Source organism: Mesitornis unicolor, unplaced genomic scaffold (assembly GCF_000695765.1).
Source record: "Mesitornis unicolor isolate BGI_N332 unplaced genomic scaffold, ASM69576v1 scaffold24048, whole genome shotgun sequence".
NCBI classification, from domain to species: Eukaryota; Metazoa; Chordata; class Aves; order Mesitornithiformes; family Mesitornithidae; genus Mesitornis; species Mesitornis unicolor.
In genome coordinates, this window is record NW_010204203.1 from 64,012 (window position 1) to 79,873 (window position 15,862).

The 15,862-nt window shown below is 40.6% G+C and overlaps 1 protein-coding gene across 1 annotated transcript; it reads right to left on the minus strand.

Annotated features, from left to right (window-relative positions):
* Positions 1-1,399: 1,399 nt before the first annotated feature.
* APMAP (adipocyte plasma membrane associated protein) lies at positions 1,400-12,348 on the minus strand (the record flags this gene model as incomplete). The annotated part of the gene is made up of 8 exons (XM_010190987.1): positions 1,400-2,237; positions 3,244-3,436; positions 3,826-3,960; positions 4,409-4,583; positions 5,823-5,939; positions 7,754-7,846; positions 9,152-9,267; positions 12,232-12,348. Coding segments are annotated over 8 exons (1,156 nt in total), but the record flags the coding sequence as incomplete, so codon positions are not given.
* Between the last annotated feature and the right edge of the window lie 3,514 nt (positions 12,349-15,862).

The following is a 15,862-nucleotide window of genomic DNA, read 5'->3' on the forward strand; positions in this document are numbered from 1 at the left end:
AACAGAGCTGTGCTTGCCCCAAGGCTACTAAAGCACCAGCAGAAAACAAGCCCAACAGCAGATTTGCTTTTACAATCCCAATTTAAGATCCTATCAAGTTCAACCTTCATATGCCACCAGAATGGGACAAGTAGCTTCAAGGGCTGGCATTACCCTAATGCTAACCAGCTGCTGTTTAATCAGCCTGCCCTGTCCTGGGTTTCCCCAGAAAGGGATGTTGCAAACATGTCCCATTCTCAGCCCTTCTTCAAAGTTCCCACAGCAACAAGTCTGTCCCCAGTCCAGGCAGGTCCCCAATCCTGCCTTTCAGACTTACCACAGTATCACTCCACCTCTGTTCACAAACTATTAAGGGCTCATTAAGGGTTCAGCTGGACCAAAGGTCAGAGCCTGCAGTAATTCATCTATGTACTAGGCTTCTTTTGCCTCTTACTGAGCCCCCTCCCAAATCTAGTAAGCACCAGAGCAAGCAAATGGGCTTGCAGCCCCTGGCCTGTGCAGGAACAAGTCTGCTTGACTCAGGAACCATCAGCTACTTGCCACAGGTCTGCTGCAGTCTGGCAGCAACACAGAACAAGCTGACAGAAGCACAGACAGAAAAGAATAACTTTCACCTGCATATCCCTTTTTTTAATAAGGACAAGCACAAAAGGCCAGTGGAAGCAGATGACATTTTTAACATCATCTTTACCTTCTCTGGTGTTTTTTATTATATATCAAGCAAGTCTTGATTATTTTCTTTTCAAAGGTGAAGAAATTTATCAGTAGCTGAAGTTTATGTTTGACTATCACCCAGTGGCAGAAAAAGAGAGAGCAGCAAAGTCTTCAATCCCAAAGCACAGAATCAATCCAGTAAATCACACAGCCGCTGCAGTAACCCTTTTAATTCTTCAAGATGCAAACCCTCTTATTTCCAGTGTAACAGCACAGCTTCTCCTTTGTAGTAATTGACAGAAAAGCAATCTCTGGATTTAACAAGCAGACTATCTGTTAACAAAGAAAGTAAACAAACAAAGAAATTTCCTCTGGAGATGCAAGAAAGCATCTTTAAGCTACTACCACATTCCAAGATTTTCCACCAAAATCCACGATTACTAGATTTCATAGGGGCCCTTTCAGTTCACATCCATCTTCAGACTCCAACCTTCCCCAAAACCTTTACCAGTGCTCCATAAAAAGCATGCTGAAGAGGATTCCTGCAGCTGGTCCTCCTCCCTCCCACATCTGTCCAGAGTGACCACCTACATAATGAACAGGAGACTTAAAGGATCTGGTCAACATGGAGAAAATACTACAAGTGACCCTTTTTAAATCCACTTGAACTGGTCTTTAATAACGTAAAAAATGCAACTTTCATTCATCATCTGACTACAATGCTAAAAAGAAAGACAGGAATTCACAGATAATGATCAAATTTGATTCTGCATGTTGATTAACAGTTAATTGTAGTGTCTGATGTTGATTACACAGGCTGGAATTGAAGAAACCCAAATGGTGTAACTAGATTTCTAGGCATGTTCCAGATGTTGTTGCCTCTACCACAGCACCATGGTATGACATTAGAACATTAGCACTGTAATCACTCCTACACAGGAGGTTCTAAAACAGAAATCAACACATGCAAAACTTCCTCATCAATTCCAATCATACACAGTTCAATTCCATACATCACAAATCCTTCCAGTGTAAGAAGACATACAGTCACATTAAAGGTAATAGACAATGTCTGTTTAAGATGACTCCAAACAGGGCTGGCCTGAAAAAGCAATGGATTTTCTTTAAGGAGCACATAACCATACTCCTCAGCTATTAATAATTATTCATGCCAACTCCAAAACAAGAGCAGTCAAACCAGGGAAGAGGAAAGGTACAGCAGGCTGTACATTTTTCTATGGCCAGAGAACAGTGCTGCTGCACGTTAAAACTGTCTTTCACTTTGTGTCCTTGGTCACACGCTGCCTCAAGTGCATACTTCCTTCATACCTCTGGAGTATTATAGGACAGTGGCACTTATCATGGATGGGCAGTTAAATATGCTGAAGATTAAGTCTGCAAATAAATGGAGATCGGAAGGAGCCCAGGTAAAGATATCCATTGTGCTCATGTGCCTCACTAACATAAGCCACCGTCACTCCATTGGGATCATGGAAACTTCTTCTGTAGGAGCCCGTCTCGCTAAGTTCAACAACAAGGCTATACTTGGGCACAAACTTTGTCACCGTTTCCTGACTCAGCAACTAAAAGAAAAAGAAAGTGAGAAGAAAATTAACAACAACAGCTTTTGTTCTCCACAATTAGATCTCAGACACTTATACAGTCCTAGACCATTCCACACTCCTTGGAAGCAGCAGCTAAGAACGTAAGCGCACATTTTGAGTAAACACTATTACACAGCATCAAAACACTATCATCTGGAAAGTCAACTTCAAACAAAAGACCAGCAGAAGCATACTCTACTGTAGCACTAGGCTGAAAGGATGTCCATGCAGGAGACATCAGCTTGTTCTGGTGCAGCTGATGCCAAGCAGCAGGCATCATGCTCTGCTCCTCATAGCACCAGTCTGTTAAGGCTCCTTCACTACACCAGTAGAGACAACAGGTTTTACGGGGACTGCACAGTTTGTTTAGCTGAAATGGCACTTCCATCTTAAACACTGCTTGTTGATTTTCTTTTTTTGAAAATAGAAGTATTTGCAAGTCTTTGTATTGTTTAAAAAGCACCAGGCCATTTCTTTAGCATCAGGTATCGCCTTACAAAATATCTCAATCTTGCTCACCCTCATCATGAGGGGGGGTGTGGCATAACAACAGACATACTGAGTCAGAACGTGCTGCCTCCTAGGATGCCTAGGGTAGTCATTAGAACAGATCAGACTTCCCAAATGCTCTCCAGACACCTGGCAATAAGTAGTTTAGGTACTTTGGGTACAAAGGTGAAATCCTCACATATCTAAATGTAGATCCTGTGTTGCTGCATAATCCCTTTTAATTTCCTGAGATCAAGATGGAAGGCAATTTAAGAGATATGTACCTGCTTCTCAGAGAAACAAAAGTTAGTTTTACTACCTATGAATATATAAGGACTGTTCTACCTGGGGACAACAACAACAGTTTTATCTATGGCACTGAAAATAATTTAAAATTCTTCCTGTGAAGAGGAAGAAACAGGACAAACAAGTATTTATAATTTCCATTACTATACTAAAGGTGATTTATAAAAAATCATTTTATTTTTTTTTTTACCTTAAATATCAACCTTTTAATCCACGGTTTTTCAGACAAGAAATCCAACAAAGAAAATCCAGGATTGGGCCGGACAGCTGACATAGCTACCCAATATCCTCCAGAGCTGCTTAACCTGATATTATGTGGAAGACCAGGCATATTCTCAACAAACATATCTGCTCCACCTTTCATCAGCCCAGATACATAATACCTGAAAGTTATAGACAGTAGGATTAGGACATCTTAACTCAAGCAGAATAAATAATACATCAGAAGTCCCAAAAGGACTTAACTTTAAAAAAACAAACAAACAAACAAACGAAACCCACACCTTATTTTGGTACAGAGAAATACAGCACAGCCACATTCCTCTCCCCAGAATAAGTAAGCTTACTCCCCTATGTTCAAGGAGCCCATAATGGAAAGACTATGCAGTCCAGATGTTTTCAGTGAAAGAAAAAAATTAATTATTGAGAAAGACCATCTTCTTTGCCATTAATAACTAAGCATGAATAGTAGGGTTTCTGTTGTCATTCAGCTCATTTATTTAAACAGCCTCTAAGCAGAGAGTAGTAATAATTTCAGCAAAGTCATACTCACCTCCTGATTCTAGCCATGGTTGTCTCCTGCACGAGGACAAAATCTTCCGCAGGGGAGAGCTGGACACCGTTGGGAAACCTTAGCCCCACCATTAAGACTTTCACTTCTTTTGTTAGTGTGTCATATTCAAGCAGGCTAAAAAGAAAGCATTAGATGTGGTTTTGAGTGAAGAAAAATATTTATTAATCTTGGCTTCATTCTCCAGACATTCTATCTTCTCTCACATGCACTTCACCTAAGTTAAAAAGTTAGAACAGACAGGAAGCATCTATTTATGAACACAGGAGAAATACTAAGCCACTTGAAATTGGCAGCATTCATGAAGAATTCAGGCTGAATGTAATGCTAACCCCTTCCCTTTTAAAATAGATGTTCCATGCAAGTCCTCTTGAAGGAAAAAGAGGAATCTTATTTATTCCACTGCAGGTCTCATTAGCAACATCCACATATTCTCCCACCCTCTCCTGGGCAGTTGCACAGGTGGTTTATAAAGAGAAAAAACTAGAAGACCAAGGAAGTGGTGAAGTCCATTCCTACAGCTGAGCTTACAATAAGTTAAATGCCTTGGGGAAGAGATACTTGCCGCCCATCATCTGTGCCTTCCATAATCAAGAATAAGTAGTCTCGTCTTTGCCATTTGCTACTGGAGTCAGTGAAGTAGATTTTCCTCCCATCCCGGGTCACTGTAAGATCATTCACAAATGACAACTTCTGACCTTCAATGAGTGTTTTGGTTGACACAAGCATTTTCGTTTCACCTGGTTACAAAAAGAAGAAAGAAAAAAAAACACACACACACACACAACAGTTAACATGAAATTAGCTGGCACTTCACATTTTTTCCATTCATGCCTCTGTTAAGTAATAAGGTTTTGGGTTGTAACAGAACAACTCAACACTGAACATGAATGATCAGGAGAAAATACTCCTAGGAAAACTGAAACCACAGATGATGTTCCCTATTGATAAGTGCCAGACTTCTTACGTTTCTAAAGCTCATATGAAACTAAGTGCAAACTCAGGTTACAACCTTGTAGAAGGATGCAGGCAAGCCAGTCACTACCCCCTCATTCCCCACAAATCTGTAGGAACAACGATTAGTACTTTCTAAACATTGAAACATCAGCATGTTAACTAAACTGCTCTGCCACATATTACCAGGCAAATTACTAAGGCAAAATCTCTAAAAAGTAACAAAAATATATTGAAGTCAACTTTGGGCACAGGGTTTAGGTTTGCTTGGTTTTGTCACGCTAATATGGCAGCTGTCTGTTATCAAGAGGGGAGAGGACTTGATCATACCCTTCCAGAGCCACACAGTCTGAGCCCTTTGCTCACATCTCACCTAGCATTTGGCTAGCCTCCCTCTCCCCAGCTGAAGCTAATTTGGAGATGTAAACTGTCAGAAAGTCAACTCTACATGAGAGCAGCTATTGCTTCCTGACAGCACAGCTCCTAAAACCGAGATCTGGCTCGGGAACATAAAATGAAGAGCATGATGCAACAGCGCCTTTCTCATCAGGAACAAAGCCACTTGATCTTCAGCCGCACCAAAATACATCCCCAATCCCCAGACTGGGGTTACTGGGAAGTTAAGAGCTCTCCACTGCCACACACCAAGAACAAAGCAGAAGCAAAAGTACAGCAAACATGACAAAAAGTTTATGTAACCACAACTTTTTTTTCCCCGTTACGGAAACTGAAACAGCTACACTGAGCTTTATTCATGGATTCTGAGGTACCAATTTTGACAACCAAAAGCATATGTCACCAGGAGATAAGACACTGGTATCTCTGATCCAGACAGACAGATATAGAGAGGAAGTAACTGCTACAAGAAAATAAAGATCAAGTTCTTGCATGGCATACTTCATTCAGAAAACCCCAAACCAGTTTACAAAGAAGGCAAGCATTGTTTTGCCTGCAGTGCCTGGCAAAACTGCAAATGAAGCCTAAATTTGTCAGTGAAAGAGAACTTCCGAGCAGAAACGTCATACCTGTACCAGGATTAACTTCATAGAGTCCATAATAGGCATCTGCCACAAAAAGGGTGTTATTTGGCCCCACTCTGATGCCAAGTGGTCTTCCACAGGTTGGCTCATCTTCATGGGTTCCTTTTTAAATGGTTTACCAAATGGAAATAAATACAAGGCATTCAGGCTACTTACACAGGTCAAACTGTAGCTTAACAAAATTCTATGGCCAGCACCACACACATCCATTAAAGAAATTGTTCTTACTTTCCTAGGTGTGAGTGAAACACATATCCCCATGTTTTCACCAAGTCTAGAGACAATCATATAATTTGTCTGGCTGGTAGCTAGCTAACAGCTGCCGGAGTAGGGCTAAATGTCAGAAAATTGGATTTTCCTAAATACTTCTCAGAAATAATCCATTTTACTGCAGGTTTATTTTTCTTATTTAAATTAAAAATACATGCATATCTAGGAACTTTCTTTTTCTGGACGTGTCCAACACTGTCATGAAATGGCCGATTTCTCAAGACACAAACACTGAAGACTTTTATAAGAGAAGGAAGAGGAATACTGTAAAACTGAAATATTTGTCTACTTGAGTCCTGAAGAACTAAGAACTTCAGAACATCTATAGTTTGAAAGATTATCAGGAGAAACTTCTGGAGAACGCAGTCAGCTACAGCCTTTCCACTTCCCTCCCCGACTCAAGGAGAGCAAGACAGAAATTTAGGCTCCCCACAACCTCTCTGGCCTCAAAGATACTGGGCAGCATAATCTTCCCACCTCTCTCAAGCCGTACAAATCCAAAGGAAATGAGCAGTGGCAAGGTGATTCTTCACATCCATCCCAACTCACATTTACACCTCAGCAGCAGGTGGAAGTCAAGCTTCCTATGAGCTGTCAGCAGACTTGGTTGGCTGTCAGTGCCAAGTCTGTCCTACCTGTTAGGCTGCCAAGAGAGTGCTTCCAAATCTGTCCAGAGCCTAATCACATGAACATCCACGTAAAATTACATCGCTGACATGATGAATGTGTAAACATAAGCTACATGAAGACAGTAACAGTTCCTGCCTATACTTTCTGTCTAAGTGGCAACTAGTGCAGGGCTGCAGAATCTCACGTAAGCTTCTACATCATTACTGCAAACAAAACCACCCACAGTCCCAACAAACACCAGCCGAGCTTCTCAGACTGCCCAGGCAGTACTGAGATAACCAACATTAAGCTGCCCCACTGAAACAGTTCTGATAATAAACAAGCCACTAACAGTTTTTCTCACTCAGTTCCAGAAATCTCATTAAATTAAGAAAATAAGTGGTTCAAAAAGAGGTGTGGAATCCACCAAGAAATAACTGTAATTCAGCAGTGAGAAAACACACACATCTTTTGCACTCACACATTATCTCAGAGTTCATTCACTCACACTTGTTTAGGAATCCTCAGTTTTTATGGGGTGGCCCTTCACCTCAGAATCTTGCTGACTTCAGCTTCCATAAATATTAGACCAGGTTGCTGCCCATTTTTTTCTTGTTTAGGACACATGCTTTTTCTAGATGGACTAACAGGAAAAGGAATGTTATTTGTGATGCACTTCAAGCCTGTCTGCCTGCCAGTGTTAAGATGCAGGATCTTCTACTGTCAAGTCATCCATGCCGCGGCCTTACAAGAGTGCAGGCCATGACATGCAGTCATGACATAAAAACCCACATTCCTAAATTTTACTGCTGGAAACAGTGTCATTTGTTATCAAGAACACTCATTCCCATTCTTTTGGCCCTTTGTTCTGCTGTTCTTTCCAGTGCTTATATACATCTTCATACTCGTTCTTCATTCATACAAATATTAATATTTGTTACAATTGCATGAGCAATCCAGACAAAACACCATTTTAATCCACACAAGCCCTGACCCTGACATTTTCAGGTGCACTATGTTCAGGAACTGTCACTCACCACAAGGACCATGGCCAATTCTGGCTAGTGTTTGTACCTCCCCATCTTCAATTTTGATAATCTTCCCATCAGCTGTCCCAGTAAACAGCACATCTGCAAAAACAACTGGTGTGATTAGCTTGATAACAAAACTGTAGTGGTGAACATCCTTCTACATGATCTTTCTGCTAGCATGAAGCAGAATTCATGTAAGATATAGTAAAGTAACAGAGTCTTCTTCAGCCATAGCAAAAGAATAAAGAGGGAAGGAGAAATATGAAGGCAAATCAGAGTATTTGGTTCAAACTCTTCCAACTCAAAAAGAAGAGGGAAGACTTAAATTTTAAACTTTTCCATATAATCAAATTAAATGAAAGACCATCAAGTTAGTAGACTCCATTTCTTGGACTTTTCCATCTCCAATTTAACAGAAGTTTTAAGTTTGCTAATTACACTTTTAAAAAGGAATAAGATGACATACAAAACTTATTCCCAGTCAGGTTGATTATTTCACCTGTAGGTCAGTTGTCCCTTGCAGGAAGGTTTCCTTAGAGAGCTTCTAATGAGACTGACAAAACTAGGTCACAGAAAAGAATCAGTGGCTTCAGGTAATGACTTTAGCACACTGTTAACAGAGATAGGTAGAAAAAGTGTAATCTGTGGAAAGAATTTACCATAGTTTCTTGCTGGATAAAAGAATTAAAAAAAAATATTTTACTAATTTATGAGAAGAAACAGCAGAAGGAAAATAAATTATATGGCTACTGAGCACCTCTTGTACGGAAGGATGTTTCGGCAAGGGCCTCGCTTGCAACACCCACATCCTTTCCTTTTCACATTAAAAGAGTTAAGGATCCATGTCAGGAGTAGTTTCCAGCCTTACCCTCTTCAGGAGGCACTTCATTAAGAAACTGCTCAGAGGCAGCATGGGTTTGTGATTTTTTGAGAGCACATATGCCATAAGAGAGAAGTATAGGATGGCACCTGTAATGTATGCAACACCACTATTTATCAATTTGAGATCTTTTTGCTGTCATATAAACAAAAATTAACACCACAAAACTCAGCTCCCTCAGAGGCAATGGGCATTAAAAGAGTAGTTATTACCCTGTCGATATTAATACCCGGTTAAGAGCTAACGAAATGAAAAATGGGACCACTTCCTCCAAACATAAGTGGCCCCTGACTCCATTGCTAAGTGTGGCAACAAGATTTATTTTATACTGGAGAAAGAGAAGAAAAGCAGATACAGAAGCCAGGTTTTCCTGCATAACAGTTATTTTTAATAAAAAAATCTGCATATTCAAAATAGCTTCCAGAGTTTATTATCCAAGAGCTATATTGCTGAACAAACACTTATCAGTGGAGGAGGATTTAAAGACACTTATTCTTCAAAAAGCTTATTTTGCCAGTGCTTACCTCCAATATTGACAATGGACTTTGGTCCAACCAGCTGATTTTCCCATAACCGCTCCGCTTTTCGTAACTTGGTATTGGGCTCTAGAACACCCGTCAGGAGGGGAGGTTCCTTCAGACTGCAACACAGAACACAGACCTTATGAGCCTTTCCACAGATCTACAAACACTCTTGAACAACATATTGGGACTTTTTTTTTCTAGTTTGTCAGCTCCTGCAAACCTGACCTAAGCTTTACATACAGCGTATTTCAAAAAAGAAAACACAGCTGACAACCTGAAAAATTGACTCTCGTTCATCAAGGATCATAATTTTCTGGTTCTGCTGATCAGAAAAGTTGCAGTTATGTGTTCCTAAGACATACATTGAAATCTATATGGCTTCACGTACAACACATTCCCAGTTCATCTATTGTACACAAAGGCAAAGGATTTCAGCATTGCCACAACACAAAAGAACAACTGTTTGCTTACTCAGTCTTTTGTACTGTTTTCCTTAACAAAAAAGTTTTAAAATTTGAAAGTCTGGCATTTTGCAATACACCGAGATCTGATACCACATACCATTTTCATCATGAAGAAAAAATAAATTTTAATTACTGATTAGCATACTACTAGTGTAAAGTGTTCCAGTAGTTTGAGCACTAGAACGCATATACTTTCATACCATATTGAGATATGTACTCTCATTCATGACTTGAATGCATTCCCACAAAGAAAGACCAACTCAAAGGAGTAAGCTGCAGATAAACAAAGGGTATTGAACTGAAATCTCAGAATGACAAAATAAGGTTCAATCTTGCAAGTGCTTATTCACATAAATAGCCAAGCTCAAGCCAACTGGAGATCCAACTACCTACAGAGATAAAGAGAAGGGAAGCAGAACGATGCCTATACAGCTTCAAGGCAGCTCCAAAGCACTGTGCTTCTAAACCAGCCTTAACTGTGCTAACAAGCTCAAATATGTTTCAGCCTCTTAGGTTCTTAAAACCACAGACATCAACCACCTCAGTCTCCATGAGTTAAGAACTGCAAGTTATTATTAAAGGTGCATACATGCCCAGGGTGGTAAGCTTATTAGGTGTTCATTCACAAGGGTATGCTAAACCTCCCTAGGCCAAGTGTTGAAATAATTTTTCAGTCAGTTTTTGGTTTTTTTTTTTAAATAACTCCTTATATGATGATAAGCAAATGTATTCCACCTGTAGAATCTAACAAAGACAAGGTCTGACTCCAAAACTTGCTCAGGTTTGCAGGATCTAGGACCCTACTGTAACCAGCCACATTACAACTCATAAGGCTCACATGGTGAAAATAATTACTTTCTAGAGCTTCAGTGACTGGGGGCAAAAGTCAACTGAAATTGCAAACTACAAAAGCCATGACAATTGAGGAAAACAGGCACACAACACAAATAATTCAAAAGCAAAGAAAAATACCTACTTTCATGTGTCTGGTTACAGACAGCAAATTTTCCTTTAAGTAAGTATTACTGCAGTGGTAAAGCCAACTGACTTACTAGTTCCTGTCCACAGAAGATTAACTGTAGAGTCGTCTCCACAATGCTAATGCAAATCCATTTTCCACCCCTTCTTCCAAGCATTAGGAAGTTTCAGATGAGGATAAGGAACTCAATTGCTGGTAGCTTTGGACAGTTGTGTTTGCAAGCAGAAAATCCTCCCTGGGATCAATATTATCCAAAACAGGCTCATAGAGAAAGAGCTTGAAATAAACCAGAGTTGCAAGAATTTCACATGGAGTTTCACAGATCACATCTGCTTTTATTCTCATCCCTCTTATTCCTCATTATCTCCAGTGACTTACATGGGCAAATGAGATTTCTACATGTTCTTTCACCAGAGGGATTGCTTCACACAATCCCTTCCTTCTTGAGCTTTTTCAAAACATTTCATAAACATCACACAGAATCATCTTATCTGTCGTACAGACTGGAACCACTTCTAGCAGTGAAGATAAGAAGCTAATTAAGAATGTACTGCAATATACGCGAGTGATCTGGGCAGGAAGAATAGTTCTGCCAGTCTTGTAAAAAGGACTTAAAGAAAGAAATATACACATGCAGAATGTGTTACTTTGGACTAGAATTAGACCAGGACTAGGAAAAGCATTATAGACATATCCTGCTTGTTTTCAGAATTGCTGTTCAGTTGCAATGTATTTCAGAGAATTGGCTTTTGTTAAACCCAGCCACAGAAGAAAGCATTTTATTATGATTTGCAATGAGGCAGCTTCTGTCTAATAGCCTATTGGCAAGATACCCTACCACATTAACAGTTTCTTGCAACTCTAGAGAGATTTACAGTGTTGTTTCTTTTCATTAAGGAATTATCAAGTTGATTGTAAATATTTAGCAGAGCATTTTCACTTACTTCAAAATGCCAAGAGCCCTAAACAGCCAGATTCCACCCTATGCTAGCAAAGCGTTCCACACACAACTTCTCCCAGCACAGGTCACATCTTCTCACATAGTTGATTGATTGTTATGCTATACATTAGATACAGACCTTGATTCATATCTTTATGAATTCAGACAAGGCAGAAATCACCTAGATACACTGCTTTATGAGATCTCCATTTAAATCACCATCACCATACGGTTCTGCTGGTACAAAGCACCAAATCAACCGAGTCAGGTTAACCATTTCAATTTCCATCCTCAGATGAACAGTTTCTCTCTGACAAGACTATAATAGCATGGGTACAGCTTGGTCCTTAGTGAAAACGCAGTACTTGTCTCACAGAAGGCAAGAGTGCACATAAGTAATTCTAAACTCCACTGACAGCTTGAACAGCAGAAAATAATTTTCTAGATTAATGAGAAGAGAAAGTAATTCAGCTCCTTCAGTGATCAGTAGTGACACACAACTGCACAAGATGGCTCAGAAACAGACTGACTATATGAAGCAATCCATGGCAATGGATAATACTCCCCAAATCCTTAATCCAGTTAGAACCACTTTACACAGTTCACTCGTGTGCTGAAAAAAAACCCCAAAACAACAGAACACATGCAAGAAGCTATGCTTCAATAACATTTATTTCAAAACAAAGCAACGATTTACCTTATAGGCTGAGGGTCTATAGGACAATCCAAGAGAACAGTTACTCCAAGCAGGGGCACAGTTACAGATGCAGCCAAAGTCAAGAAGGTAACACGGAACACCTTGCTGCTGTAAGTACTGCCAAAAACAGATAAGAAATAGGATTAACATGCTAAGCTGTTCTAAGATATAAGAGTCTTTAAAAATTCTTTAACAGCCTATTTTCTTCACTAAAGGAACCAGAAATACTTTTGCCCAACTTGTTTTGTTCTCAACAAGTTTAGAGGCATTAATCAGGCATTTACAGAGGAAAGCAGACCCATGCTCAACAAATCCTAGCCTTGAACTGGAATAGCAGCTCCCACAATTTTAGCTACTCTAAGCCATTCACTGGCACAGCCAGCCAGACTCCTTGCAGTATCAATTAAATAAAGGCAACCAGGGCCTAATGGTTCCACATTAACCCCCGAACCATTTCCACTGTTTTGTCTTTCATCAGTGTCCTGGTTTACTAGGATAGAATTTTACAGTCAGTTTTCTTTTGAGGAAAACTGCAATTTTTTAAGGACTACAACACTATTTAATGAGAGCAAAGTTATAAGACTTTGTTATTGGTTTCAGCTAATGCTGGTATGTGATGCACAAGGTCTTCAGCAGTCTTGAGATAAACAGGTACAGAGGCTGGGGAATGCAGAGACCCATTGGAATTGACCACAGGCTGACCAAATATTACTATTCAATACCATAAACCTCACATTCACTACAAATTGGGGAGTTTTATGGGGATGGCCCTTCTTCCTTCTTCTTCCCTCCTCCATGGCTGACATCTCAAGAGGGATTTGTTTACTGTCCTACCCTTGAGGCCTACACCCCCACAATATTGTCTGAGTATAACTCCGTGTACTTTATAACTATTATAATATTAGAGTTTGCTATTAATATTTTATTAAATCTATATCTATTTCAACCCATGAACCTCCTTTCCTTTTCCTGACTTCCCTTCCCCAAGTGGGCAGGAGGCATCAGACGATAGAGCAACTGCATCAACCACAACAATCAGCCAATTGTCTGGACAGCAAGAAATAGGAACCACTGCCCAGGGCACAAATATCACAGCAGAGGAGCTAATGACATGCACTTACAGTACTGATATCAACATCTAGGTAACCTTCGGGACTATGCCAGGACAGAACTAGGCCTGGATTTGGTCACTGCTTGCATGCACAATGTATGGAAACTGGAATATTCAGAATCCATCACAGCTCTTTCCTGACGGCACAACCGCCACCAGCCCCTCTTTCTTGGCAGCAGACGTGGGTGGGTAGGATGGAGGCCTGCCCCAGTTTCCCCAGCTCTGCACAGCACCCCACGAGCCACCACAAGCCACTGTTCAAGTCACCAGGCTGTGCAGAGGTGACTGCTACAAGGATGCTGAGACAGCCTGCCACTGCTGCTAGCCCAAAGCCTGCTCCAAGAAGTGTTGTTAGCACCACTGCTGTTGGTCACCAAACTTTCCCCAGCTCCCCCAAGGCACTCGCCACCTGAACCTACTTCCTTTCCACCAGTGTGCCCAAGTACTCCTGCTCTCAGATATACTAAAAATTAGTAATTTTATTTCTCTCACTCAGGAGTGCAGCATTCACATCATGAACTTCAGCAGTGTTACAGCACTAAACCTGTCTCCATCTGCGCTGAACTAGGCTGGAAAACAGCTTCAAACAAGCTTTCTCGTCTGCACTGAACTCTTCATACTTCCCAAAAGCCAGCCTGCCCTTGTCATTAATCAGAAGAACCCAGCACTTCCAGCTCTAACAGTAGATGTCTCAAGGAAGGAAGAAGCTACCAGTCTGTTTACCCTTGGATCTGGAATCGAGTGGGTGGTAAGGTTATGAGGTGATCCTCAAGTTTACACAAAGACAAAGTCTTCAGCTATCAGCCTTGTCCTTCCACTGTCCTTCAAAAGATGAAGGCTCAATACTATAAGATTAAAAGTACTGTCAGCAGACACCTGAGCATCTTTGTGACAGCTGAGAACAGCTCACACAAAAGGAAGCAGATAAAGATGAACAAGAACTTATCTGCCAAAGCCAACTTAATTAAAGCTCCTGAAAGCATATTTTAAGTAAAGGTTATATTTCTGATCCTCATGCAAAACTGCAAGGAACTGAAAACAGGAAAAAGACTGGAACGATGAGGTGACAAGCAAACTCACATTTCAAGCCTGAAAAACTGCAAGACCTATTTTAGACACTGCTGAAAGCAAAAGAATTTAAATAAAACCCCAAAACTTAAAAAAAATAACTAAAAAGTCAACCACTCAGAATCCTTATAAAAATAAACAAAGAAAACATACTCAATATAGAATATCAACAACTGTAAGTTACTGACTGGTCACTGGAAAAAATTGCTGAAGTAATGGTTCACCAACACTGACAAGCAAAACAGAAATCCTTAGCTAATTGTGGCTCTGATAATTAATCCTACATGGACTCTAGCTACAAATCTCAATAATGCAACTTACCGAGACTCCAGCTATAATAACAGCAATTTACTTGTCACTAACAACTAAAAAAAGAGGCCATTGCACCAGTTTTTGAAGACAGACAGTAGCTGGCAAGATGATACCGTGGGTCACCACAGCCAGGAATCCAGGCTGCCTCATCCTTCTGGCAGAAGGACTACTGGGGGGCTGGAGGGGAAAGCAACTGTCATCAAGAGTTTCTGCCACAGCTTGCAGCCAGGAAAAGGGGCAGCCTCCAGAATTTCTTCCACTGTCTCCAGGACAGTCTCATGAGAACAGGATGTGTGGATACTCTGGATCATTGCTGGAGCCCTAGAAATCCAACTGATGTGAGCAGTTACCAAGAGCAGCTGAAGGCAGGAAGCACAGGCTCTCAAGCTGAGAGATGCTGATGCTCTCCTTCAAAAACAGAGGCTATGCATGCAATCCACCATACAGTGTCTTTCATTCTGATGACTCTGAAGGGCAGAGCTAAGAATCAGCAAGGTACACAAATGGGCAGAGACATAATAGATGGTGAACCAAAGTACTACAATTCATCAACCACCTTATTCAGTGGAAGGCAAAGCAAACACCACCACTTCCTTATTGCAGCTATTGCCTTTAGTTACAGTGAAGCTATTTTATTTTTATACAATTTCTAAACAGAAAATTGGAAATAGAATCTTCCTTAAGTTAGCCACAAACAAGTGGACTGTTTATAAGGTTGGCCTACCTCAGACACAAACAGACCAGTTTTTAAACTGCAGATAATTCTTTAAACTACTGCCACATACAAACAGACTAACCAGAGTTATACAGGACTTGATTTCACACACAAATCTTTGCAGATCTATGCATGCCACAATGGGATTGTTATTTCTTGCCTAGCAAAAGATAAACAGTACAAACAGACCAATTTTTTAAATAAACCAACAAATTAAACCTTTTTTTTTTCTGTTAAAAGCTCTTCCTGCAGCTCAGCAGAAGCAGGTGTGCAGGCCCTGCCCCAAACCTTTCTCCTTCTGTCAAGTCACCTCCAGCAGAAGCAGGAGCCCTAGGGAGAGAAGCACCCACCTTGGTGCTGGGAGGCCAAAGATACCCACAGGCTGACACCCACGGGTGCCCCAGCATCAACCTCTGCTGCCTGCC